This window comes from Oncorhynchus keta, chromosome 1, assembly GCF_023373465.1.
Source record: "Oncorhynchus keta strain PuntledgeMale-10-30-2019 chromosome 1, Oket_V2, whole genome shotgun sequence".
Taxonomy (NCBI): Eukaryota; Metazoa; Chordata; class Actinopteri; order Salmoniformes; family Salmonidae; genus Oncorhynchus; species Oncorhynchus keta.
The window spans coordinates 40,565,129-40,592,686 of record NC_068421.1 but is presented as its reverse complement, the minus strand read 5'-3'; the positions used below and the strand labels follow the sequence as shown (position 1 = coordinate 40,592,686).

General features: G+C 42.4%; 1 protein-coding gene across 1 annotated transcript; it reads right to left on the bottom strand.

Annotated features, from left to right (window-relative positions):
• Window positions 1–41: 41 nt before the first annotated feature.
• On the bottom strand, window positions 42–27,502 carry LOC118385174 (transcription elongation factor SPT5-like). Its single transcript, XM_035772080.2, is given in 29 exon segments — window positions 42–441; window positions 576–671; window positions 6,998–7,201; window positions 11,769–11,937; window positions 12,086–12,244; window positions 12,449–12,554; window positions 12,672–12,799; window positions 12,918–13,020; window positions 13,589–13,699; window positions 13,873–13,966; window positions 14,081–14,206; window positions 15,585–15,731; window positions 16,027–16,173; window positions 16,299–16,454; window positions 17,796–17,932; window positions 18,047–18,140; window positions 18,274–18,379; window positions 18,488–18,558; window positions 18,643–18,732; window positions 18,853–19,104; window positions 19,432–19,500; window positions 19,622–19,652; window positions 19,761–19,826; window positions 19,924–19,989; window positions 20,104–20,173; window positions 20,360–20,374; window positions 24,997–25,062; window positions 25,199–25,352; window positions 25,548–27,502. Coding segments are annotated over 29 exon segments (3,261 nt in total). The 5' UTR covers window positions 25,635–27,502; the 3' UTR covers window positions 42–300.
• Window positions 27,503–27,558: the final 56 nt, after the last annotated feature.

Below are 27,558 nucleotides of genomic sequence, written 5' to 3'. Positions count from 1 at the left end.
TGTGTATATACAAAATGTTTATATAAGACACCACACAGTGCAACAGTTAATATTTAATTGACATTGTACACGCATAACCAAAAGGTAGTTTCTATAACAAAAAAAGTAAAGAACAGACAGAAATTACAACCACAGAGCACTAAAAACCAATGCGAGTTCACTAAGAGCACAAGTTTGGCTGAAAATAAATTACACGGGCAATTTTAATCTTTGATAGTGAACATGGGGGCACATATTCTGCTTGTTTTGAGTGACGTTGCTTTGCAGTGAGGGCGTGTTGTGAGGTTGGGGTGTGAGGGCTCAGAGCTCCAGCTTGCCCAGGAAGCGGAGGTTGAGAATCTTCAGCTGGTCATCCAGCTCCATCCTGACGATGCCGTCGTCCCCATCAATACTCAGTAGGATCCCCGTGGCCTCGCGGTCCTCCCCTAAAATCACCTTCACCTGGAGAGAGGCACCACAGACAACAGATGACACACCAAGAGCAGCCAGAGCCTTATGAACCCAAAAGAACCATGCTCCTGTCCGCAAAACTCTTGAGTCCAGTAGAAAGGTGTTGTGTTGAGAAGCAGCCTTACCTTGTTGTTCTTAGTTGGGGTGACAGGCTCTAGGTGTTCACTGGAGATGCTCACCACCTTCTCTGTGTCCTGGAGGAAGACTGAGCACATGCCACCCTGAGGAAGGAGAAGACGCATCAGGTCAATGATGGGAGTACTTGGTTCAGCACGTTCATGTTGTTAACGTAACACATAGGTAAGAATAGTAAAAGGGGGGAATAAGACAATATCCCCTAAATGCAACAAAACTCAAATGTAACCATTCTATTGGTTTCTAGCATAATAAGAATAGTAAGCAATTTAGCAAAATATTTTATCCAAAGACACTTAACGCATACATACATTTTACGAATGGGTGTCCTTGGGAATCGAACCCACAACTCGTTGTGGTGCAAGCGCCATGCTCTACCAACTGTGCCATAAAATGCTATTTTGTCCTGCTACAGCGAATGAAGCGAACTTCCACCTCTCCAGTGACCGTTTCAGGTTGTTGTTTCAGTCGCAGTAATCTCTTTACTCTGCCTCTATTGGGTCTTGAGCTTTTGCTAGCAAACTCAGGAGACACAGATGGCTGTATTTCAGCCTCTTTTCAGGTGTCGACTTTGACAAAAAAACGAAAAAAGTCAATTAATGCAAGTTACAAGAGTGTGTCATGACACTGATGTTTTGTAACATATTTTTCATTAAACGTTTGGTGCACTGTTTGGATACTGGAATTATTTTGGAATGGATGAACGTGTGCAAGTAGCCTACCTTTTGAAGTGATTTGTTTTTATATATAATTGAGCTTAAGGGCAATGAACCACAGGATTGGGCTTCTATCTGAATCCACGTTGACTCTTGTCTGTTTGTGATCCATGTTAGCATGTTGCGGATTTGGGCAGACCAGTAGTACAATTAAAGGGAGGGAAGGGCAAGACCACCTTTAGATTCAGGTTTTGATCAAGTGGAAAACTTGATCCTAGGTTTTTTATTGCCCCATATAAATTTGGTGATGCTTTGGTTATGTTGTTTTGAAGAAGGAAACTGGGAGATATCATGGGAGCATCTGAAATAAGTAGTTCAGTCTAGGGAGGACGTTCATACGGATTACATTAATTCTTCCTACTAAGCTAATTGGGAGGGAGATCCAGGTTTGGAGATCGTTCTTGATTCGATCCAGGAGTGGAAGATAATTTTCCTTAAAAAGGCTATTCAGATCTGGTGTTATGAAGATCCCGAGGTATTGAAACTCCTGTGTTTTCCACTGGAAAGGACAAAGTGTCTTCATAGAGCTGGTGAGTGTAATATTGAGAGGGCAGACAGTTGACTTGTTAAAATTGATCTTATGACCTGAAAACTTGCCATACTGAGCAATTGTGTCTAAAATGAGAGGGAGGGATTTCTCAGGTTTGGATATGTAGAGCAAGACATCATCCGCGTAAAGCGAACTCTTGTGCTGCAGGCCACCTACAGAAAAACCCATAATACTTGGATTGCTCCTTATCAGCTCTGCCAGAGGCTCCGCCCCCAACAAGTAGAGCAGCGGGGTCAGCGAGCACCCTTGTCTTGTGCCCTCTTCCAGAGGGAATCTGTCAAGAGTTCAGCCCATTAGTAGTCACCATGGCATTTGGATGAGAGTATAGTGATTTGAACCATTTAATAAAATTTGGGCCCATATTGAACTTTTCTAAGACTGAAAACAGAAAGCTCCACTCCATCCTGTCAAACGCCTTCTCAGCATCCAGTGAAGCCAGCAGGACAGGGGTCTTTTGTGCGTTTACTTGATCAATAATATCAAAAAGACGGCGAATGTTATCAGAAGAGTATCTGAGTCTAATAAATCCAGTTTGGTCCGCTTTTATTATTTTGGGAAGAAGAGTGTTTAGTCTTTTGGCGAGCAATTTGGTAATTATTTTATAGTCGAAATCCAACAAGATTATGGACCGGAAGGACGAGCAGGATAGGGGGTCCTTGTCCTTTTTTAGCAACACTGTAATGCGAGCTGTGTGCATTGAGTCTGGGAGAACTCGTTTTTGCAAAAATCCTCCAGCATTGGCATGAAGATAGGGCTGAGTTGGGGCCAAAAAGCTTTGTAGAACTCTCTGGGGAATCCATCTGGGCCTGGGGACTTATTAGGTGGCATGGAGGTAATTGCCTCCAGGATCTCCTCAGGAGTGAAGGGGGAGTTGAGATCTTCCTGGTCGGTCTCTGATAGTTTAGGTAGCGAGATTCCCTCTAGGAAAGAGTGGAGTTCTGCCTCTGTGTGTTTTCTCTCAGAGGTATATAGTTTGCAGTAAAAATCATGAAAAGTTAAATGGATCTTTTTTGGGTCATATGTGACCTCGTCCTCTGCTGTTCAGATAGCCATGATTGTATGCTCCGACTGCTCCTTTTTTAATTGGTAAGCAAGCAATCTACTGGGCCTATTGCTATACTCATGGTATTTCTGTTTAGTAAAAAAAAAAAAAAAAAAAAAAATTATCTCCCGAGTGTAGTCCAAATTCAGTTTGGCTTTGGCTGCTTTAAGATGACTCCAGGAGGTGCTGTCTAGGGATTGTTTGTATTTTTTCACAGCATTCCAGCTCCCTCTCAATATCTAGCCTGTGTGCTTCCATTGCTTTTTTCTTAGAGGAAGCATATGCAATTAGATGACCTCTTAGTGTGGCTTTAGCAGCGTCCCACATTGTGGCCGGAGAAACAGGAGAATCTTTGTCTTGTGTGTAGTTGTCTATCCATGTAGTTACCAATGTATGGAACTCATCATTTGATAGCATGGAGGTGTTGAATTTCCAGCTCTTTGACCTTGGGATGTTTTTGCAGAGGTCAAAGCGGAGGTGGACAAAGGCGTGATCTGAAAGTGCTATGGGTCCGATTGTACAAGTGACTGAATTTATGAAACTCTTTGGGATAAAAATGTAATCTATACGGGAGTAGGTGTTATGGACATTAGAGTAGTATGTATAGTCCATAGATGAGCTATTATTCTCTCTCCAGATATCTATCAGTCCCATCTCTTTAGTAAGAGAGTTCAACATCTTTGCAGATCTAGGATTTGTGGTGGGGACTTGAGATGATTTGTCTAGGGTTGGGTTAAGGGTACAATTAAAATCTCCGGCCACCACGCCAAAGGAGACACAATGCTCATTGAACAGGGTTATAATTTTTGACATGAAGGCAGGAGTATCTGTGTTAGGGGCGTATATGTTTAAGATTGTAATTGGTTGACCATATAGTGACCCAGTTATCAAAATAAATCTCCCCTCCGGATCAGATATGTTTTTGTCAATTATGAATGGAACATTGTTATGGATAAGTATGGCTGTGCCTCTACTGTTTGATTTGAAAGATGAGAAATACACCTGTCCCACCCAAGCTCTGCGGAGTTTGGCATGTTCAGCATCACAGAGGTGTGTCTCTTGTAATAGCGCAATGTCTGCTTTTTCCTTTTTTAGAGCACATAGTATCTTTTTCCGTTTTATTGCATGCCCTAGACCATGGCAGTTCCATGTCAATAGATTTAAGGTACTAGTCAACGTCATCGAGCAGTAATCGAACTTTAGTGCAAGTCATCGCTGGGTAAAAGTGGATAGTAATTACAGCTGCGTTCACATAAAAGGAAAATAAATGGGTGTACATAAAATAATAATCTCTGAACACCCCAGCCGAGTTCCCAAACAACTCGACACATCCCGTTGGATCCATTACCCCCCCGCTCAGTCTCAATTCTGTGTTCCGAATCAAACAAAAACCGGGAACAGTTAGCAACGCACAACGTCTCCCTCTCCCCACCAAAGAAATGCCTCATCCTCTCCACCCCGCATTGAGTAAATAACACAGTTGCCCTCGTCCAGACCACAGTAAAAGAGGGGAGAAAAATAAAAAAAATAAAATCAATAGCCCAGCCTACATATACCTCCCCCAAGGGACATAGGGAACCCCAGGTAATAATAGCAACAACAACAAAAAACAGGGAAATAAAAGTAGGCTGAAACATTAGTAGGCCTAGGTTAGGCTATACAGCCCATCCCTCTCAGTTAAAGGAAAATAAATATAAATTGGACGGCTATAATGACATTTAGGGGGTGGGTCTCTGGATATCGGCTATATGTCGTCTTACCTCCTTTAGTAATGGCATTAATCACATTTAGTCATTGGTCTGTTTCTCATTGGCCAGGATTGTCTTTCAAAAAACGTTTTGCCTCTTCGGGAGTTTTGAAGTGTCGCAAGGCTCCTTGGTGAAGAATCCTGAGCTCGTTTGGGTATTTGAATCCCCTGAAGATGCCTCGGTCAATGGAGTATTTCTTCACTTCGTCAAATTCTCGGCGCTTTCGGCGTATTCCAGCTGACAGGTCCTGGTGTAAAGAGAGTTTTAGCGTTTCCCACTGTGATGGTGTTGTTTTTTCGCCGCCTGTAGAACTCGTTCCTTGTCGGTGAATCTCAGGAAACGTATGGTGATTGGGCGCGGTGGTTGTCTGGCTGCTGGTGGGGGCCTCAGTGCTCGGTGGGCTCTCTCGAGTTCTATGGGCCTGTCGGTGGGCAGGTGGAGCCACTCGGGAAGTTTGTCTTGCAGGTAGCGGATCAGTGGCATGTTTCCCTCTTCTTTTTCGCCCAGATTGAATAGAACACAATTATTCTCATCCAGAACGCCGCAGCCCGTCTGGTGTTCAACCTTCCCAAGTTCTCTCACGTCACCCCGCTCCTCCGCTCTCTCCACTGGCTTCCAGTTGAAGCTCGCATCCGCTACAAGACCATGGTGCTTGCCTACGGAGCTGTGAGGGGAACGGCACCTCAGTACCTCCAGGCTCTGATCAGGCCCTACACCCAAACAAGGGCACTGCGTTCATCCACCTCTGGCCTGCTCGCCTCCCTACCACTGAGGAAGTACAGTTCCCGCTCAGCCCAGTCAAAACTGTTCGCTGCTCTGGTCCCCCAATGGTGGAACAAACTCCCCCACGACGCCAGGACAGCGGAGTCAATCACCACCTTCCGGAGACACCTGAAACACCACCTCTTTAAGGAATACCTAGGATAGGATAAAGTAATCCTTCTCACCCCCCCCCCCCTTAAAAGATTTAGATGCACTATTGTAAAGTGGCTGTTCCACTGGATGTCATAAGGTGAATGCACCGATTTGTAAGTCGCTCTGGATAAGAGCGTCTGCTAAATGACTTAAATGTATGTAATGTATTCCTTCGCCCCCTGTTTTCCAAGTCCTCTGTTTTCTCTTCCAGATGCTCGATTTTCTTTTTAGCATATGCTATTGTTTCCATGGCATCTGTCAATAAGTTTTCCATGGATAGGATTCGCCCCTCTGCCTCGTCCAGGCGCCCCGCGTTGGTTATTTTGTTGTTGATGTCAGGCAAAGCGTTTTCCAGGATTGTCACCTTGCCCCCTATCGCACTGAGCTGAGAGTTAATGGCATCTAATTTGGTGTTTAGTTCTGTACGTTGGGATCTCAACTCAGAAAGGATGTCTTCGACAGAGTGCGAAGGTTGGCATTCGTTGTGCCTCGTGGGGGAGCGGGTTCTCTTGCTCCTGGCTAATGGCGCTAGTTTTTTCTGAAGCTAGCTTCTTCTTGGGAGGCTTTTTCCATCGCTAATACTCGAGTCCGGGTAAAAATGTCGCCTTTTGTAGCCGCCATTACTTTTTCTTACTAAAACTAAAATAGTGTGAACTTGGAGTGGAGGTAAGATTAGGAATTGGAAACTACTTGTGCGGAGCTCTTAGTTCATGCGGCCATCTCGTTCAAGGGTCACGTGATCCCCTGAAGTGATTTGTTTGACAGTCAGATAGGTGACAGGTTGTGTTCACGTCACATTAAAAAAGGTAATGTATTTTAACGGTAATAATGTATGTCTTTACCATTTGGCCCATAAGGCATAACATTTTTTAAAAAGATGCCCCCCCCCATTCTGTAGGGTTTGTATCGGTTACATCAAAAGGCAATGGGAGCCAAATATGAGGGATGATACAGCATATACCCTATATTTGGTATATCATTGGTCACGGACGTTACACATACACAGTGCATTCAGAAAGTATTCAGACCCCTTGACTTTCTCCACATTGCTATGTTACAGCCTTACTCTAAAATTGATTAAATTGTTTTTGTTCCCCTCAATCTACCAAAGATAAGACACATGACAAAAAGTGTTGCTCCATCTTGGCAGTGTCTCCTTTCTTCCATCAACAGGCCAAAACGGAGCCGTTACTGTCAGGAATCCAGAGTTAATTTCTACTCAAATAAATCAAATGACTACATGCCATTGTGGTTATGGAAGACAAATCCCAGAAATTAATATTTCTATACAACTCTTTTTCCCTAAAAGCCAAAGTAATGTTCCCTCCATTTCAATCCAGACAGGAAACTTGGGTAATGAAGTAGAATCAAATGTGTGAGCCTTTCTTCACCCCTGAACCATCTAGGATCGTGGAGGAGTGGTGTGGTCTTTGCTACTCACCGTGACACTGCGGATGACGCCCGTCTGGTTAACCACCTGGCTGTCCAGGAAGGTGTCCTTAACGTGCACTAGGATGTCGGTGGTGACCCAGTCGCAGGAGGTCTGGTCGATGTTGGAGCCGGGGGTGTGGGGGTTGTAGCCGCCAGGGGAGGGGGCGCCGGGGGTCATGGGGCTGTAGCCTACCGGGCTGGGGCTCGGACTGGCCTGGGGTGGGACGACAGGAGGAAACAAAGATCAGGGCGATGGAACTTAGATTTGAAAGCGTTTCAACGATGCATCGTTCAGACAACAGCTTAGTTCGCTTAGTTGTTGAAGCACGTGTACATACCAATGGGACCAAAAGAAAGGCAACTCTGCTCTCTGATCAACAGCACTCACTCTCTTTTCAAATCTTACTTTAGACACCTTACCTTAAAAGGAAAACACAAAAAAAGGTGTATTTTTCATTAGTCCACTGTTAATACAGTCCCAAAATCTTTTGCATGCCAGTAGTCAGGTTTTCAAGAAGCAAAGTGTCACATCATTATGATGATGCAAAATGCATGCAAGCGAATGTTCTTTCTGCATGGCATTTTAAGAAATGCACTACATCTTCAGCTGATGTTGGAATGACGCAATGTTAAAACAGTGACGACTTTTCCTTTTAATCTAACATAATTATATGATCACCTATAGATAGATGCTAACAGGCCAATTGAAGCGGCTTATTCTACAACAAAGCACTAAACCACATATTTGGTATATCATTGTGCACTTTGTTACACATATACAGTGCATTCGGAAAGTATTCAGACCCTTTGACTTTTTCCACATTTGGTTACGTTACAGCCTTATTCTGAAATGGATTAAATATTTTTCCCCCTCATCAATCAAAGATACCCCATAATGACATAGTAGGTTTAGAAACGTTTGCAAATGTATAAAATAAACCCTTCCTCTGGAAATATCACATTTACTTAAGTATTCAGACCCTTTACGCAGTACTTTGTTGAAGCACATTCGGCAGTGATTACAGCCTCGAGTCTTCTTGGGCATGACGCTACAAGCTTGGCACACCTGTATTTGGGGAGCTTCTCCCATTCGTCTTTGCAGATCCTACCAAGCTCTGTCAGGTTGGATGGGGAATGTTGCTGCACCTGTTCGATCGGGTTCAAGTCCGGGCCCCTCAAGGACATTCAGAGACTTGTCCTGAAGCCACGCCTGCATTGTCTTGGCTGTGTGCTTAGGGTCATTGTCCTGTTGAAAGGTGAACCGTCACCCGAGTCTGAGGCCCTTAACACTCTGGAGCAGGTTTTCTTCGAAGACATCTTTGTACTCCGTTCATCTTTCCCTTGACCCTGACTAGTCTCCCAGTCCATGCCGCTGAAAAACATCCCGACAGCTTGATGCTTCCACCATGCTTCACCGTAGGGATGGTGCCAGGTTTCCTCCAGATGCGGTGCTTGTCATTCAGGCCGAAGAGTTCAATCTTGGTTCCATCAGATCAGATAATCTTGCTTTTCATGGTCAGAGTCTTTAGGTGCCTTCTGGCAAACTCCAAGCAGGCTGTCATGTGCCTTTAACTGAGGTGTGGCTTCTGTCTGGCCACTCTACCATAAAGGCCTGATTGGTGAAGTGCTACAGTGATGGGAGAACCATTTCCATATAGGAACTCTGGAGCAGTCAGTGACCATCGGGTTCTTGCTCACCTCCTTGACCAAGGCCCTTCTCCCGATTGCTCAGTTTGGCCGGGCAGCCAGTTCTAGGAAGAGTCTTGGTGGTTCTAAACTTCTTCCATTTACGAATGACGAAGGCCACTGTGTTCTTGGGGTTCTTCAATGCTGCAGAAATGTTTTGGCACCCTTCCCCAGATCTGTGCCTCGACACAATCCTGTCTCGGAGCTCTACAGACAATTCCTTCAACCTCATGGCTTGGTTTTTTCTCTGACATGCACTGTCAATGTAATGAAATGTGAAAAAGGGAAGGGATCTGAACACATTCCAGATGCCCTGTATATTGACACAATAATTACATAAGCCTAGGCTACAGTAGCCTAAAAGTAGAACTCGATTGAACATGAAATTGATTTCAAAATATAGGCCTAGGCAGCCTACTGTATATATCATTTAATACAGTCATCCCAGTTTGCATTTTAAACAGCTTTTTCTAACTTTCACTTGTTTGAAACATTTGCAAAGGCATTGGCAACTTTGTATTTGTAGTCAACTTCGTCCTGGGAGTTCAAAAAGACATACAAATCTTGATTCTATGTTTAGCGGAGAACTGCGTATAAGTTGTTGTTAGAATCGGCTAAACTTTGAACATTGAGATATTAAATAAATGATAGAGGCAAAGTCTTGAATAAAAAGTTTGTAAAAAGCCAGAAGGCTTTAGAATGTGTTTGATGTAGGAGAGCGATGTGTTGATATAGAGAAGACAGATGGATATCTGTGGATCGTGAGGTAAGGGGTGAGGTCAGTTCCCTTTAACTTCTTTGGGACTGGGGGGGCAGTATTGAGTAGCTTGGATGAATAAGGTGCCCAGAGTAAACTGCCTACTACTCAGGCCCAAAAGCTAGAATATGCATATAAATTAGTAGATTTTGATAGAAAAAACATACGTTTTTAAAACTGTTTGAATGATGTCTGATTATAACAGAACTCATATGGCAGGCAAAAACCAGAGAAAAAAAATCCAACCAGGAAGTGGGAAATCTGAGGTTTGTTGGTTTTCAAGTCTTTGCCAATCCAATATACAGTGCCTATGGGGTCATATTGCACTTCCTAAGGATTCCACTAGATGTCAACCATCTTTAGAACCTTGTTTCATGCTTCTACTGTGAAGGGGGAGCGACTAAGAGCTGTTTGACTAAGAGGTCGTGAGAGCGAGCTGCGTTCCTTTTAATTTCTAAAGACAAAGGAATTGTCCGGTTGAAACATTATTGAAGATTTATGATAAAAACATCATAAAGATTGATTCTATACATCGTTTGACATGTTTCTACGAACTGTAATAACTTTTTAAAAACTTTTTGTCTGAACTAAGTGATCGCACATTGTGCATTTGGATTACTGGGCTAAACGCGCAAACAAAAATGATTCCTGGGAGTGCATTCCGATGAAGATCAAAGGTAAGTGAATATTTATAACGCTATTTCCGACTTTTGTGACACCTCTCCTTCTTTGGAAAATGGCTGTATGTTTTTCTGTGGCTAGGTGCTGACCTAACATAATCGCAAGGTGTCAAGATACTGTGGTTGGATTAACGAGAGGTTTCTCTTTAAAATGGTGTATAATACTTGTATGTTTGAGGAATTTAAATTATGAGATTTCTGTTGTTTTGAATTTGCCGCCCTGCAATTTCACTGGCTGTTGGCGAGGTGGGACCATATCCCAGAGAAGGGAGTAATCCGGGTTGGTATTTGGTTACCTTCTTTCCCGTGGAGCCATAAACTGTAAAGAGGAGTGTCCTAAGTAGGATGCATATAAACTGTGATGTCTGAAATGTTTAGCTGTCCGTTTTCAGCTGTACAGAACCTTTGGGAAGAATAAACTTGGTTAACGCTTCTCTAGTGTCTGTGGGTTATTAACTCTGAAAATTTGTATAAATAAAATGGACAAGAATATACACTAAGTATACCCAACATTAGGAACACCTTCCTAATATTGAGTTGCAAGTTTGAGTGAGAGTTTGTTTCTTCCCTGTTTCTGTGCCTGTATTTAGTGTTCATGCTAGTGAGGACCGAGAATCCACTCTCACATAGGTATGTGGTTGCAAAGTGTAGTGCTACTACTGCTGGTAGTAGTAGTAGTACTTACCAGTAGAGCTGGTATGTGTCGCTTACTGTTTAGGACCATTTATCAATTTTCGAGCAAACGGAATGAGCAGCAGCTAACGGTCCGTTAGTGGAATTCCCCGCAAGAGAGTAACGGTTAATGTGATTGGATGTTAATTATTTGACATGGTGTTGTTATTTCGCTGAACACTAGATATATAAATGGACTGTTAGAACATAATATATATTCGTATTATTTAAATGTGAATCACATTTGTATTTGGCTTACCCATGACGGCATTGCGTACCCCAGTTTGGGAATACCCGTTTCCAATTTAACTTGTTTTATTGTCTAGTAGCCAAAGGCACAATTCTGGTGATATTAGTAACCCATGCTAGTTGATGCATCTTTAGATCGCCCATCTTCATTTCTAACAGATATTTTCCTCGGTCACATGAAAGTGCTTCGGAGTGCGGTATGCTTTTGAGAACGGTGTTTTCACGCTAATTGCAATTTGGAACATTCGTGTGTAGCCTACAGTCATGTAAACATTAACATTTCTATCAATATTTTAAGCTTAATTGTCTGATCAGTTGCGTCAGCCTCATTGCTTTAACATTTTTTTAATGTTCAGCAGTTGTATGAATTTTATATAGAAAGTATTTGGTTGTAATTGTTTCAATATTTTTATAGGCTACCAAGGGTGGCCCACCATCCTCCAGGAGACCCTTAAAGGGGGCAGTGTTGTATTTTGAGACTGGCTACTTTGCATATTCAAGCCTATGGGCAGAGTGTAGCCTACATGTTTTCTCTATGGTAAAAAGATAGTAATGGATTTTTTTTTTTTTAAGTAGTTCCGGGCATCATACAATGATGTAGAAATGGTGTTACAGATCATTTTTCTTTTTTTGGGGGATAAGTGACTTGAGCTTTCAGACAATTACAATTTTTAAATCAACATCAGTCCTACTAAGTGGCAAAAAAAAAAATGTATGTCAAGCGTGGTGGGTCTTACCTGGTATGCCATGGGTGAGGGTGTGGGGTGGTAGCTGGCTGGTGAGTGTGTGTTCTGGTAGCCCACTGGGCTGGGGGCCACCTGATGGTAGCTCTGGGGACTGGGGCTGGGCTGGTACGAGCCCTGTGGGGAGGGGGCAGTGTACGGCGAGTACTGTTCCGTGTTGTACCTGAGGAACACACGCAGTCAGTGGACTTGGCTAGGAAGGAGAGAACCAAACTCACCTTGAGCAGTTGGTCGTCACTGTAAACGGGGCCTAGAGACATTGAAAAAGACAGCAAACAGACAATGGAAAACCATATGTGTGTGAGACTCACATGGCTGGGGTGCCTGGGGTCTGGGGGTTGTACTGGGGATTGACCTGGGGTGAGGGCACCTCTGGGTAGCCAGGGGTCTGGGGGTTAGGCGTGCCCCCGTAGCCCTGAGGGGACGGCGAGGGCTCGTCATCATAACCAAACTCAAAGTCATCGTCCGCCCTGAAACAAGAGGAACAGGTTAAAGGCTGTTTCCAAAAAGTTATCCTATTAGGGAAACATATTTTCAGGATCTGTAGAAAGTACAGAAAAATAGCTGTATTAACTTTGACAACTCTTGACCAGGCAAAGATGAAGAAACCCTTATCAACCATAGAATGCTGAGGCTATTTCCCACATTTAGTTTTCTCCCCACATGTAGCCTACCTGGACGGTGTGTTGGGGTTGTTGGGGTCCCACGCTCCGCTCTGCCCCGGCGTTCTGCTCCCATCATGCAGCGGGGTCTGCGAGCCGTAGTGCGGTGTACGGCTGGCTCCCTGTGGGGAACAAGGATCGCCACAATGAGAATAGTTATATTGCAGGTCATAGATATATATATATTATGATTGAGGGCCATAGAGGTATTTCCTTGGTGGGGTGTCTCGCTCACCATCGTGTAAGGGGGTCTGAGAGTTATACATGGGGGTACGGGAGCCTGTCCCGTACATGGGGGTCTGGGGACCGTACATGGGAGTGCGTCCGTGGGTGGAAGTCATTCCTCCATGGCTCTTGGCTCCCCTGAATGTAACAAAAACAAGTCAACATTAATTAACACTCTAAAAAGGTGAACTATTGCGTTAATATCACTTTGTTCACAATATATCATTGTAATAGATCCCTGATGATGTGAACGAACATTGTGGTGAGACGCTGTCGGTCCACAGAGATGGTCTGGCATGTTGAGTGCAGCTCCACTCTGGCTGTCGACTCAGTGGCATCCTTCACCACACCAATGTACCCTGGGAAATAATGGCAAGGGTTAGGTCAAAAGATTCCCTATTGAGAATGATCCAAGTGTTGAAACTTCAACACCCATGGTGCAACAGTATTTCTGCTTAATGTGTTTATTGTCCATTCTATGGCAGAGGACAACCCCATCTGGTTCACATGTGACCTGGTTTGGTCCTTTTTCTGCATTCATAGCAAGTGGGAAACTCAGAAAATCCTTCTTGTGTGCATTCACATGCCTTGAACTCATTGAGAACGCAGATTGGCTAATGGCAAACAAGCTGGGTTAAAAATAAACTAAAAGTACAGATATTAAAGTTGCAAAAAATATATAGTGTTCAAAAACAGATGTTTTTTGTAAATAATGTTTTGCTGTTGCATTAAAGTGTCAAAAATGCTGTTATTGAGAATTTCAATAGTATGCGACATCAGATTTTAGCATGTGGGAGAAGTCAGAGCTTGGAGATGACAGATTAGTTTCCCACTAGTAATTACCAGCTGGAGGAGCATTCAAGTCATTTTCTCCCAGCCGTATGCTGATATTTACACATTTCTGAGTTATTATGAAAGCAGCATTACCCTTGTATGGTCCATGGGAGATGCGGACGGTCTGTCCAATCAGGTCGTTGTCCCTCCTGCCCCGGCCACGCCCCATCTGTCCACCTCCTCCACCACCCCTCTGCTGCTGACCTGAAGGAAAGGACAGGAGTTGTGTAATGCCTGTGGTCTGATAATTGTTATTTAGTGTTGTATCCTGCACTAAGCAACTGTTTGATAATTTCTACAAATCAACAAAGGGCAGTGTAATCCACAGTTTATGGTGAGAGTGACCACATGCTCTCTGTGAGCTGTACTCCACTCACCACCACCACCACCACCACCTGGATGCTTGGGGCTGCTGATACTTGGACTCCTCGGAGCGAAGCCTCCCACGGTGAAGTTGGTGACGTCTCTGGGCTAAAGAATGGAAGAATCAAAATGTCAACAACAGCTCTGATGGTTCCCACTGGAGAATGTTAAGAGGTGATGGCATAGATGGAAGATGCGGTGAGAGCTAAATGGGAGACTGACCTTGGAGCCCCCGGCCAGCACCACGTGGCGTGTCTTGCAGACGAACATGCCCCCGTTCTCCACCAGCTTTTTACAGTGCAGGAAGGCAAAGCCTCGGAAAATGTGGCGGATCTCTCCCTCACGCCCCTGGCAAACAAACCACACCACTTATATCCTAACAACCTATACATGCTAATCGCACCTTTGGCAAACTGAAAAACAGCTAGAGATAAGCAATATGGCCTAAAACTCAACATACTGTCCCATTTTGTGCATGAAAATAAAGTACCAGTCCAAAGTTTGGACCCACTTACACATTCAAGGGTCTTTATTTTTTTTTACTATTTTCTACATTGTAGAATAATAGTGAAGACATCAAAACTATGAAATAACACATATGGAATCATGTAGTAACCAAAAGTGTTAAATTAAAATATATTTTAGAGATGCACCGGCGTTAAACTAGCCGATAGCGATGTTGGCATTTTTAGCGAATGCCGGCCGATTCCGATATGTTCACAGCTATATCGTGCATCCCTAATATATTTTATATTTGAGATACTTCAAAGTATCCACCCTTTGCCTTGACAGCTTTGCACACACTTGGCATTCTCGCAACCCCTCCCCCCCAAAAAACTGGAATGAGTAGGTGTGCCCAAAGTTTTTGACTGATGCTGTACGTCAAAGCTCTTCAAGCTGACCAATTTTGTCAATGAGGGCTCGTGTCCAGACACTGGCTTTGAAAGTAGCCACCAAACCTGGATGGAGGCCTATAGTAAGAGCCCTAGACACTATTTTTTGTTGCCTAATTCCATTTACTTTTCCATTCAACGTTTTGTTTTTCATGGTTTCAGATGTCATTTTTTTCTCAAAATCCCTTTAAAAACAACATTGTAATGTTCTAAGTTCACAACAAGGCTTAAACGAAATCAGGAGACCACGTTTGAGGTCTGGGAAAAATCTAAGGAATTTTCATTTTTGGGTGTAGATCCCCTTCAAATTTAAGTGTACACCAGCAAGAGACTTGTTCGGTTAGCAGTGTTTCTATAGCGCAAATGTGATTGCAGAGTTTGCTAAACAAATCTCCACTGGATTTATGCAAACAATCATGATTAATCTGCTAGGTAGGCTACTTTGTAGTTAACATTTAAATTGACAAGGTTTTTTGGAAAGCCTTTCCATCTACCAGAAGATAGTTATCATTAGCATCTTCGCTAACGGCTACACGAAGTGGTAGACAAACGCGCACACAAGCCCGAGGCAATTCCACATCATCTCTTCAGAAACTAAGAATCACTTATGCATTTTGTTCTTGATTATGATCGTCTTAGGCAAATGAATAAATGATCTAATAAGTTCAGTACATTTAGTTGATTTCCGATTAAATGTAATACATTTTTGAATATAGTTTAATTCCGTGATTCCTGTCCACGTCACAGATTTTATAGGGCCCTATTAAAGCTGGAGTTGAGAAATATATTTATGAGCTTAGACCTATAGAAAGCAGAACTGTGGTGAATCTTACCGAGTGTGGCCCGTCGATGACCTTGACGATGTCTTTCACGTGAATGTTGTTCTGCTCAGAGTCCAGTGCCACAACAAAGCGGTTGTCTTTCCGCCGATTCACTGCCTGGTGACGCACCGTCAGCACCTTGCCGTCCATGTTGAGGACCTGGGGAGAAGAAGAGGAATACATGTGTGAGCACTATAGGAATGCTCAGGGATTTAGGCTGACTGCCACAATTTAATAGACATTACACTATGTGCCAATTTTAAAATTGAGCAAAATCACTCAAGTTCCCATTTCAAGAACAGATGGTGGACAAAACATCTCTCCAGCAGGCACACAACCACGACTCCAAGCCCACACACACAATCTCTTATAAAATAACATTTATTTTGTCCTGATCTGAACCTGATCATTTAAGTGGAAATGTATTTTGCAGAAGAGTAAAATGAGTACCAACCTGGAATGTCTCTCTCTCCAGCCTGACAATGACTCCCACGGTCTGGGGGTCCAGTTGGACCAGCTCTCCCCATTCGTGCTGGCCCCCAGCATCTACCCCTGACGCCGTCTCAGAGCACAGCTGTAAGTCCCGGGGCAGGACCTTCAACTGCAGAGCACACACACCCACGTAAAATCGATAATGGTTCACTGAAGTTATGTAGGAATTATGCAAAATATGATTATTAATTTTATTTTATTGATGTCCCAGTTCAATAATGTGACGTTGCTTACCTCGTGCATGGTGAGGTCAGAGAAGAGGATGACAAAGTTCTCCTCCACGCGTACGATGAGGCCGGTGTCGCCCTCGTAGCGGCCTGCTATCAACTTGACGTGGTCACCCATACGGAAGTACTTCCTCAATTCATGGGCCGGGAACTCCAGCGGATCCTGCACACAGACCAGACATCAATAACAAACCATTATTTTGTATCAGTGCCAATAGAATGAACGGAACACAGTGGGAATGTCTGGCCGCCTCACGTGAACGTTTTGATCCCGTAATTCTATCCGTCCCACATTTTTGGGAAGCCCAATTTCTTCATCATGCTGTAATGGGAGTTAGTTCTCGCAATCCCAGTTTTTGCGGCTTGACTAATAACTAACCACATTATCCCTACGCAAACAAGAATCTGGTTTGTGATCGCTTGACCCCAGGTCATATTCTACTACTCCCACATTTTTGGGAAGCATGATCAAGTAGTCTATTCATGACTTACACACAGCTTGATGCTTTCTTCATGCTGTGATGAATCGTGTTCCATTTGCAGGCTATTTGACTTGGTTGAAACAGAATCTTGCTTGCTAGCCAATTAAATGCAGCCTGCGGTGGATTTAGTAAAAAAAAAAAAAAAAAAAAAAGAGCTTGTCTATAGTCAACTGAATGCACAGCTTAGCACATAGAACTGCAGTTACCTCAGTAACATCCGATGTCCGCTATATTAGCAGATTTTGGCTCTTGCTTTTGAAAGGTTGGAGGAACTCAGGAAGACATGCATTCGCATTCGGTTTTCCTCTACGACACAAGCCGCGCAGGACATTTTAGAAGGGACTGTGACAAAACTGCAATTGAAAGCAATGCAGATGACCTTTTTATACACAGTTATTACCTGATGAGCTTCCATAATGTTTTCCTGAAATTTACAAAATCTTTGATGCTTTTCAGTCACTTTGTGATGCAAATATATATTAGTAATTTCACATATGTTCTTATTATCTGTATTATCTCTAATTATCTGAATGTCTAAAACCAGATAGAAAGTATGCAGAAAAAAACAGAAACAATGTAAATAACTGACCTTTTCTGGCACGCAAATTGATGCAGCGATTTCGATAAATATCAGTCAAAAACACACCAAAAAAATCATCACCTTGTTGATTGCCCACCCCTGGTTTACTGGTAGTTCTCATTGAAATTCCAATTTGTTTGGCTAGACAAATAAATAACAAAACGTCATTCCAATGCAAACAAGAATCTGGTTCGTAAATGGCTTGAACCAGGGTCAATGTCTTTGGCTTGTTTTTAACAACAAGTAGACTGAATATCTTACTTTAGGGCCTGAGAATATCTGAACAAAATTCTACCGAAAACTAGCAGAACATTATGTACCATTTTGACAATTCTAACCAATGTGAACCTGTTTCCACACAATTTGACTTTAGGCCCAACTCTAGTAGGACAAATCTGAAATGTCCTCCCGATGTCATTGTCTGCTTGGTGCTTGTCATTACCTTCAGGTCCTCATGCTTGGGCATGATGGTGATCTTGTTGCCATCCACACTCAGGATCTTGCCCTGCAAGTTGATCAGCTCCCCTTCACACACCTCCACGTTGTCCCCAGCCTGGAGGTTGTGCTCACGCTCTTTACCTGTGGTCACACAACAAAACATGCCTCTTACAAAAGCAGATACACGTAAATGAAAACCAGAAAGTAAATACCAAATCTCATATATCCTGAGTATGCTGTAGAAGTTGCTGTTACCTGCGGTTTCAGTCACCACCTCCAGATCAATGCCTTCTGGCTGATCCTCAAACTTATCCAGCTCTGACAGAGTGGGTTTCACTCCTTCAGTGATCTATAGATCACAATAAAGAGACTGAGTCATGGGTACAGATAACTAAGAACACTTTTCAGCCCCGTTTTTCACTATAGGGCTTTCAACAAATGGCCAATAAAACAGTGGTATTGAGGCAACGTGGTCGTCTTACCACAGCAGACATGGCAAAGCTCTTGAAGAGGAACCCTTTACGGCTGTAGCGGTTAGCTTCAAATATCATGAAGTCTCCATCGTGGCTGACATCCCCACCAAGTGACCTGCAAGAAAACACCATCAGGAAGTAATCGAGGCTACGATCTTATCTATTTGGGACAGTGTAATCAAATCTCCAATAATGATAGTCTTCAGGACATGTTTCATTGTACCTGATCTTTTCCGCATCGAAGAGTCTCTGGGCTGGTCTCTTGAACTTCTTCCGCTTTGCAAACCAGTCTTTCTGGGAGACAACAGGAAGTGTCATGGGATATCAAAGTTGAGGGTGGTGAGTAGCCCATGACAACAGAGTGCTGCCGTTGCTTACCATGCTCATACGGGCCTTAATTCTGTCCAAATCTATCCTGGGAATCATCTTCAGTGATATCGTGTTCTGACTGGGCTCCACATAGTCCACCTAAAGGAGGAGAATACATGTATGTTCCAAGAATATGGTAAGGATATTTACCTTTGTCTTCAAAATACATTTTCATCAGTCTTCACAAGTGTCGACTTCCACAATGTGTTTCAAGCATACCTGGGCAATGTCATCTTTGTAGAGGCCTCTCTTGAGGCGGACCCAGGACTTGGGCTTGAGGTTAGTCACCTCTTTGACCACCTTGAGGACGTCTGTCATCTCCTTGATGGGAACCATCTGCTGGTTCCAGAAGCCCATCCTCAGGTTGCCTATTCAATCAATTGCAGCCTTGACGTGAGTCTGCTTGTACGACTCCACATAGATGTAACCTTTGACATGTTCGGGAGCCACTACCGACTTGATTTGGAGGGGCTGTGTAGAATGGTGTATAAGAAAAAATTTCACAGGTTGTCAAAGCGCCCTTTTCCCCCCCTTTTATTTATTTATATATATATAAATCGCCAAGAGATATACAGGCTATCAAGAGATCCATCATATAAAGCACTAAATGCAAACAATAGCATCTTATTACAAAGAACATTTCAAATCAAATCAAATCTTATTAGGTCACATGCACCGAATACAACCATACATACTTACGAGCCCCTAACCAACAGTTCAGGTTCAAAAAATACAGATGAGAATAAGAGATAAAAGCTATAGAAGCTGTGAATGCATTAAATTAGGGTGGGGACATACCGTGTCTGTGAATTGATAGGCAATGCATTTCCTCATCAATGCGATGGCGGTTGCTCTCTCTTCTCCAATCTGTAATGACAAAATACATGACATAGGCAAAATTATTATTATTATTATTATTTTTAATTAAACACTGTTTTTATTGTGTGCTGAACTTTAGGATGTCTACACAAAAATATAAGCTCCAAACCTTACACTTGACCGTCCAAAGATTAGGATCCCTTTGAAAAAGAATATACAATACCAAGAACATTGAGAATATGTATATAGATTGGATTGTTGTAATGCACTAAAAATACATTCCCCATCTTGGTGAAGGTGATACATACTTGACGCCAGGGAGCAGCTGCTGCTGGGTGATGTCATCAGACAGTTCCTCAGAACCCCCAGGAAAACTAGAGGGAATCAAAAATTGAAATTTCAGTCAAAGGGATAACCGGTAAAATCAATGTTGAAACAGAATTAACAGATTACTACTGTGAAAATACTCACTCATTTCCTGATTGCTTGGCATATTTCCTCATGTAATATTCACCCAAGGCCTCTTCTCTGGAATCTCTGAAATGTCCAAAAATTCAAATGTCAGACTTCAAGAACACAGCTTCGCATAGTAACAACTGGAATATTAATGGAAAGAAGCCTAGCCACTCGTAGCCCATAAGAACACATTACCTCCAGAGGTTCTGCAGCCTGCGGGAGCCAGAGTTGTCCTCATCCAGGACCACATGGTCAATGTTGGACACTGAAGAGTAAAGCAGACTCAGTGAGCCCATTACAGTCACACAAAAAACTATTTAATGTATAAGATTGAATGTAGAAGTTCTCCGTTTAAACAAGTGGTCCTTTAAAGAACCTATCTGTGTATACCTATGTCTAGCCCCAAGTGGTAGGTAGGTCTTTTTCATATTGGAAGAAGAAAAACACTTACCCTCCGCTTCCTCTGCTTCGGGCCAGGCAGGTTAAGGTAGAGGGAGGAAAACACATTAAGAGCCAAATGAGATTGTCATACACACAAAGCAAAGAGTGGCAGGGGCACAGACAGGAACAAATGAAAGGATTATTATTATTTTTTTTACATTAACGATGGTAAAAGACCAAATGGCTCATGAGACCAAGGATGATTGTAATGTGGGTAATTGTAATGTGGATGTTTATGAGTCTTTGTGATATGGCTGATTGACATGCCCAAAAAAGCTTAAAACAATATAATTTAGCTAAATCACACATATTAGCTTTCTTCTAGCAGGTAGCATTTCAGGCAAATGGTCACACTTGGTTCACGTAAGTGCCTAGAACCCCATGGTCTGATTATTTACTACAAATAAGGTTGTATATTTCGGGGAATACTCAAAAGGTGGAAACTTTCCGTGGGAATTAACGGGAATATATGAAAATGAATATTAATTCAATTTAAATGTAGATGTTTTTTTGCACTGGATATATTTACCATATGGAGACAGAAACAAAACTTTAACCTTATCATAAGTAGACAATTGCAAAAAAAACTTCCAATAGAAATAAAAACAATTTAGTTATGAATTGAACTTTAATTAAATGAGTTGACTCATCACATTAGATGATTTCACTGAAGAACAAAAGAAAGAGAATATTGAATGATTCATTGCATCTCTGTAAAATTATAGTTTCTAGACTAAAACTTTGGTTGTCTTCCTCTCAGGCTTCCATGTCTTCTCCCTGGACCTCCTCAAAGTCCACCTCTTGAACATCAGCCTCTGAGGCCTCATCTTCACTGTCACTTTCCAACCCTGTTGAGGATGGCTCGTTGTCAGGCTCAAAAAGCCTCAAATGTCCCCAGATTGCCACCCATTTTTAAACCCTTATATTGGTCAACCTGTTGCGTGTTTTGGTGTGTGTGTGTTCCCAAACAAGAACCAGGCGGCTGATGTTGGTGGGATTTGGAGGATGATGGAGACAATAGGGGAAAGAGTCTCAGATCCACAAAGTCCCTTCCACCAGGTGCTGATGAGATATGTTGGCACAACGGCCATATTGCACCTCCTTCCCAAAGCCCTTGCTTGGACGTATACTTTGCCAGACTGCCAAGAACCCAAAATACATCATCCGGGAGGATCCTCTTGATGGGGCTGTCCATATCGGCAGACTGTGATATGGCCATTTCCTGGAGACTCCTTCCCCTCCAGAAGACTGTCAAACACGATGACAACCCCACATTAAGCGGGTGTTGCTGGGCAGCTTCAATGCGATGCTCTTATTCTTCTCACTTTGCTTGGTGAGGTAGATTGCTGCTATAACTTGTTGACCCTTCACATACCTAACAATTTCCTTTGCTCTCTTGTTGAGTGTATACATTGTTTTCGGTGCCATGATGTCCTTGAGAAGCAGATTCAATGCATGTCTGTCATCAGTGCAAATACATTCTGTGGTCCAAGGTCATTGATGACTGCCTTCAGCTCATCTGTAATGTAGAGACAGCTGTGTCTGTTGTAGATAAAGCATTTCTAGTTAAACGGGTGTATGCTGGGCGGAAAAAAAATCTGAAATCTATTGCAATACACATTGCCTGTGAGCAGAGGTGAACCAGTTGCATACACAGCTCGAGCAAGACATTCATCAACATTTCTCTGACTACATTCCTCCATTGAGTCAAAAAAGGAGGACCATGAGCTGATGCTATCGATATGGTGTCTGATTCATCATTTTCACCTCGATTAGAAGTAGAGGGACTTGTCTCAGAGGTTGCTTGTTGTGAGCACTGAGGGAACTTCATGCACATCTTTGTTGTATTCTTCACATTTGATTTGGCACAGTATTTGCAAATGTACACATTTCCTTCTACATTAGCTGCAGTGAAAAGTCTTCACACATCAGATAGTGCCCGTGGCATTTACTTGTAAAGATGAGAAAATAAATAAATAAAATAAATACAATTCCATGTACAGATAAATAAATAGTTAAGCAGTTAAATTAAACGACTCCTTTGTAAGATACATGTTTTAAAATGAAACATGTATGGAAACAGTTGAATTAACACTCAGTTAGCAGGCTCAAGCAAGCCAAAACCCACATGGTAGCAAAAACTATCAAGCAGAAATTGTTAACAAGTTAGAAATTATTTAAACACTGCTGAAGGCTACTAAACTCAGCAAAAAAAGAAACATCCTCTCACTGTCAGCTGTGTTTATTTTCAGCTAACTTAACATGTGTAAATACTTGTCTGAACATAAGATTCAACAACTGAGACATAAACTGAACAAGTTCCACAGGCATGTGACTAACAGAAATTAAATAATGTGTCCCTGAACAAAGGTGGTCAAAATCAAAAGTAACAGTCAGTATCTGGTGTGGCCACTAGCTGCATTAAGTACTGCAGTGCATCTTCTCCTCATCGACTGCACCAGATTTGCCAGTTCCTGCAGTGAGATGTTACCCCACTCTTCCACCAAGGCACCTGCAAGTTCCCGGACATTTCTGGGGGAGAATGGCCCTTGCCCTCACCCTCCAATCCAACAGGTCCCAGATGTGCTCAATGGGATTGAGAGTCGGGCTCGTCGCTGGCCATGGCAGAACACTGACATTCCTGTCTTGCAGGAAATCACACACAGAACGAGCAGTATGGCTGGTGGCATTGTCATGCTGTAGAGTCATGTCAGGATGAGCCTGCAGGAAGGGTACCACATGAGGGAGGAGGATGTCTTCCCTGTAACGCACAGCGTTGAGATTTCCAGCAATGACATTAAGCTCAGTCCGATGATGCTGTGACACACCGCCCCAGACCATGACGGACCCTCCACCTCCAAATCGATCCCGCTCCAGAGTACAGGCCTCAGTATAACGCTCATTCCTTCGACGATAAACGCGAAGCCGACAATCACCCCTGGTGAGACAAAACCGCGACTCGTCAGTGAAGAGCACTTTTTGCCAGTCCTGTCTAGTCCAGCGACGGTGGGTTTGTGCCCATAGGCAACACCGTTGCCTGTGATGTTTGGTGAGGACCTGCCTTACAACAGGCCTACAAGCCCCCAGTCCAGCTTCTCTCGGCCTATTGCGGACAGTCTGAGCACTGACGGAGGGATAGTGTGTTCCTGGTGTAACTCGGGCAGTTGTTGCCATCCTGTACCTGTCCCGCAGGTGTGATATTCGGATATACTGATCTTGTGCAGGTGTTGTTACACGTGGTCTGCCACTGCGAGGACGATCAGCTGTCCGTCCTGTCTCCCTGTAGCTCTGTCTTAGGCGTCTCACAGTACAGATATTGAAGTTTATTGCCCTGGCCACATCTTCAGTACTCATGCCTCCTTGCAGTAAGCCTAAGACATGTTTACACAGATGAGCAGGGACCCTGAGCAGCTTTCTTTTGGTGTTTTTCCAGAGTCAGTAGAATGGCCTCTTTAGTGTCCCAAGTTCTCATAACTGTGACCTTAATTGCCTACCGTCTCGAAGTTGTTAGTGTCTTAACGGCCGTTCCACAGGTGCATGTTCATTAATTGTTTATGGTTCATTGAACAAGCACGGGAAACAGTGTTTAAACCCTTTACAATGAAGATCTGCAAAGTTATTCGGATTTTTACAAATTATCTTTGAAAGACAGGGTCCTGAAAAAGGGCCGTTAACTTTTTTTGCTGAGTTTATTTACTAGTAAAAAATAAATAAATGTAATATAAAATATATTCATCCCACCCAGTATTGTAATTGATCAAAACTTGGTCCTTGGCTCAGACAGTGTAGTAGTGTGGGCTCAATAGCATCTCATTAGTGTGCAAGATCTTGAGAATGAGCTGTACATGTGATGGAAGAATGCACTGTGCATACAGAGGGTTGCAATTCCATTGAATTGGGGATAGTTATAACAGTCACTGTTATAAGATCACTTTTTTGAGGAATTTAAGCAAAAATCCCAGGCTTAACTTCCCATGGAAAATATCCGATCCTTTGCATCCCTACTGATAAGTCATAACTCTGCCGGTGTCAGGTTAACATACCATCCAACAACATTTCTACAATATTTTCCTGACTAGTAAAAAGGTCACAGCTGTCAAATACAATATACTAATGTATTACCTCATACAGGTAGCCTCGGTTATTATGGTCGACCCCAATAATGTATTTGCCATCAGTGCTCCTTTAGATTAGAAGTGCAGCAGTACGAAAATGTGGGTGGAGTTATAACAGAATGTGACTTATTGAATGAGAGATAACCAATCCATTTAATTAGATGCAGGAAAACAGAGAGCAGAAAATCTGGAATTGATTTACCGTTAACTGAAGGAGGCATGCACAAGAAAAGGAATTATTAGCACAGGAAGAACACAGTTAACACTCACATATACTCATTTTGGCATAGATTTGTTGATTGTATTTGTAATGCTGCCCGTCCCTTCCTGAATCCAAACAATACTACAGACAAATCCATCATGCCTAAGCATCTGCACACCACCCATAGGAAAGTAATTTTCAAATAATTTAAAATTCAACAAAGTTCATGAACTCAGTCCTCATCAACAGACAACTGCCCCAACGTTGCTCATATAGAACTCTCTCTCAGGTATTAGATATCCTCAAACATGGCCCCATGTGTGACCTTACCTTTCTCTAAAATATCCTCAGCACCTTCCTCCCACGGGTCTTCATCTTCATACTCATCATCCACATCTAAACAAAACCAGAGGGATAAGTAAGGGATAAGTTTCATTCAGATACATTAAAGCTAAAACGTTTTGGTGAGCAAGAACATGTTGACAACTATTCTACACTGCAATGGTATTATTCGAGTCTCGATTTGTCTTACCGGCTTCATCTAAGATGAAACCTCCATGCCTGGGTTTCTTTCTGGGACGGTCATCATCATCCTCTTCCTCCTCTTCGTCATACTCATCTGCCAAGTCTTCCCCTTCCTCTTCTGCTGCCTTGTCACTGCCAGATAAACTTGCCTGCCCATCTTCCTGTATAGGGGAAAACATTCAAACCACTCCCAAGTTATGTCAATGCAGTAAAACGTGCAATGTCAATTTGGAGCCAGTCTAGGTTTGTTAGCATCAATTCTGATACAGTAGCAAATTGAGGGCAATGCATGCACAGGAACATCTGTTCCACCACCTACCCATTCACACAGTGCAAGGCAGTGTTAGGTAGCTTACCTCTGCCTCATTTTTATCCACCTCCTCGGCTTCGCTACTTTGTTCACTCTGGTTGTCAGAGAAGTCGCTGTCTTCACTGTCCGACATTCGTGGAGCCGGGATCTCCTCCAAAGAGACTGAGTTTAGTTTTCTAACTAACGTTAACTTAGTTCAGACAGTCCTTGCTTGGGTGAGACTGAAAATTAAATGCTATCTAACACTGACTGTATTACTATTATTACCATTACTATGGTGCATAAAGATGGAGGAATTCCGATATGATTTATTTGAGCACTATCTATCTACATACTTTTAAAACTATGGTTCAATGTGCCTATAAATCAGCACAATCTACTTTTTAGTTTTTTTTCAAATTGCTGCAACATTGAACCATAGTTCTAAAAGTATGTGATAGTGCTCAAAGGAATAATTCATATCGGAATTCCTCCATCTTTATGCACCATAGCGACTTGAGATACGAGTATTTGACTCTATGCTTACCAACTGTTTAAAAAACGTTTTTGTGGTATCATTATGTTGTTATTTTCCTTTTTTCCACATAGCCTAGTGATACTATATAAAAAGAGGTACACCAAACATTAGGTAGCCTAGGCCTACTAGTAGTGATGGGGGAAAGAAATCGATATTACAATGTTTTATTTATTTTAAATTCTTGCTATATAGCTTTAGCTAGCACTAGTCGCCTGTACCTGCACCCAAACTCTGGTATTTTTAGTCCTATAGCTTGTTCTCCATCTTCTTTTTAAATAGTGAACCAACACTTTTACTTCCATGACTAGCTAGTTTCCTTCCAATTGTTGACAGATTTTCATGCAAATATTCAAAAATGTGCATAAAGAAAATATACGCATTTTCCCCACCAGTGGTGTTTCCACCAGGACTTGTTGCAGATAAAAAATATTTAGATAAATCACTGAGTGATGATATAGTGCACACAAAATGTACTTTTTCGCTTCAATGTGTTTCCATCACATTTTCAACAGTTGCATTAAATAGCAAATGTGCCTACTCTGGTCTTGGGACATGCACCATAGCAACAACTCACAGATACAGTGTGGTTAGGCTCTGTTGGTAGGCTATACAAATCTACATGATTAGACTATTATGGATAATAGACAAAAAACAATTGTCAACATGATGAGATTATTATAGATAAGAGCAAAACTATGTGTATTTGTCAAGCGGCAGTAAAGCATCGATCATCATTTCACCAGAATAAGACCCTCGATATTCACCACCCTGTGAAGTTCATCATAATTTATAACTTATTATAGCCTAATAAACAAAAATATCCCTCCATGTCAAACGAACAAAGGCATTTATAAAAGTGTTCCTTAAATCCCTGTTTCCATCACAGGTGTCAAGATTTTATTTTCAAACAGTATGACTTAACTCAAGCATAAAAACTGTGGATGGAAACGTGGTGAGTGAGCGAGATCGTTTTTATTTGTCAAATGGCAGTCAAGCATCGATCATCATGTCACCAGAATAATACCCTCGATATCTACTGGAAAGGAACACAATGCACTTTCACCACCCCTGTGAAGTTCACCATAACATAGGGCCTCTTTCATCTGTAACCTAATAAACTGCATACTTTCAAAGGTCATAGTGAAAGGACCACACAGCATATCATATGCGACTCCCAAGTTTACTTCAATATGATGGTTATTATAGCAATATTGTGCATAAAGGCTTTTCGGGGTTCTATTGACATTTTTCAAATAATACAGCAAACATATTGTTAGCAATATGTTTGGAACATCAAATTGCAATACTATCTCAGTATTGAATCGCAATACATATAGAATTGTGAGAATCGCAATTACATATCATCAGTGGCGATTTTTGCATGTAAATATTGGTGAGGCAAACTCCCCATTTTTGGGGGTTGATGCAAGCCAGCAACGCCGCTACAGAACACAACATAACACTAAACAAACAATACATTAATTGCACTATAACGGTGACAAACGGTGCCCACAAACTGTTTGGCCATACATAAAGCTGT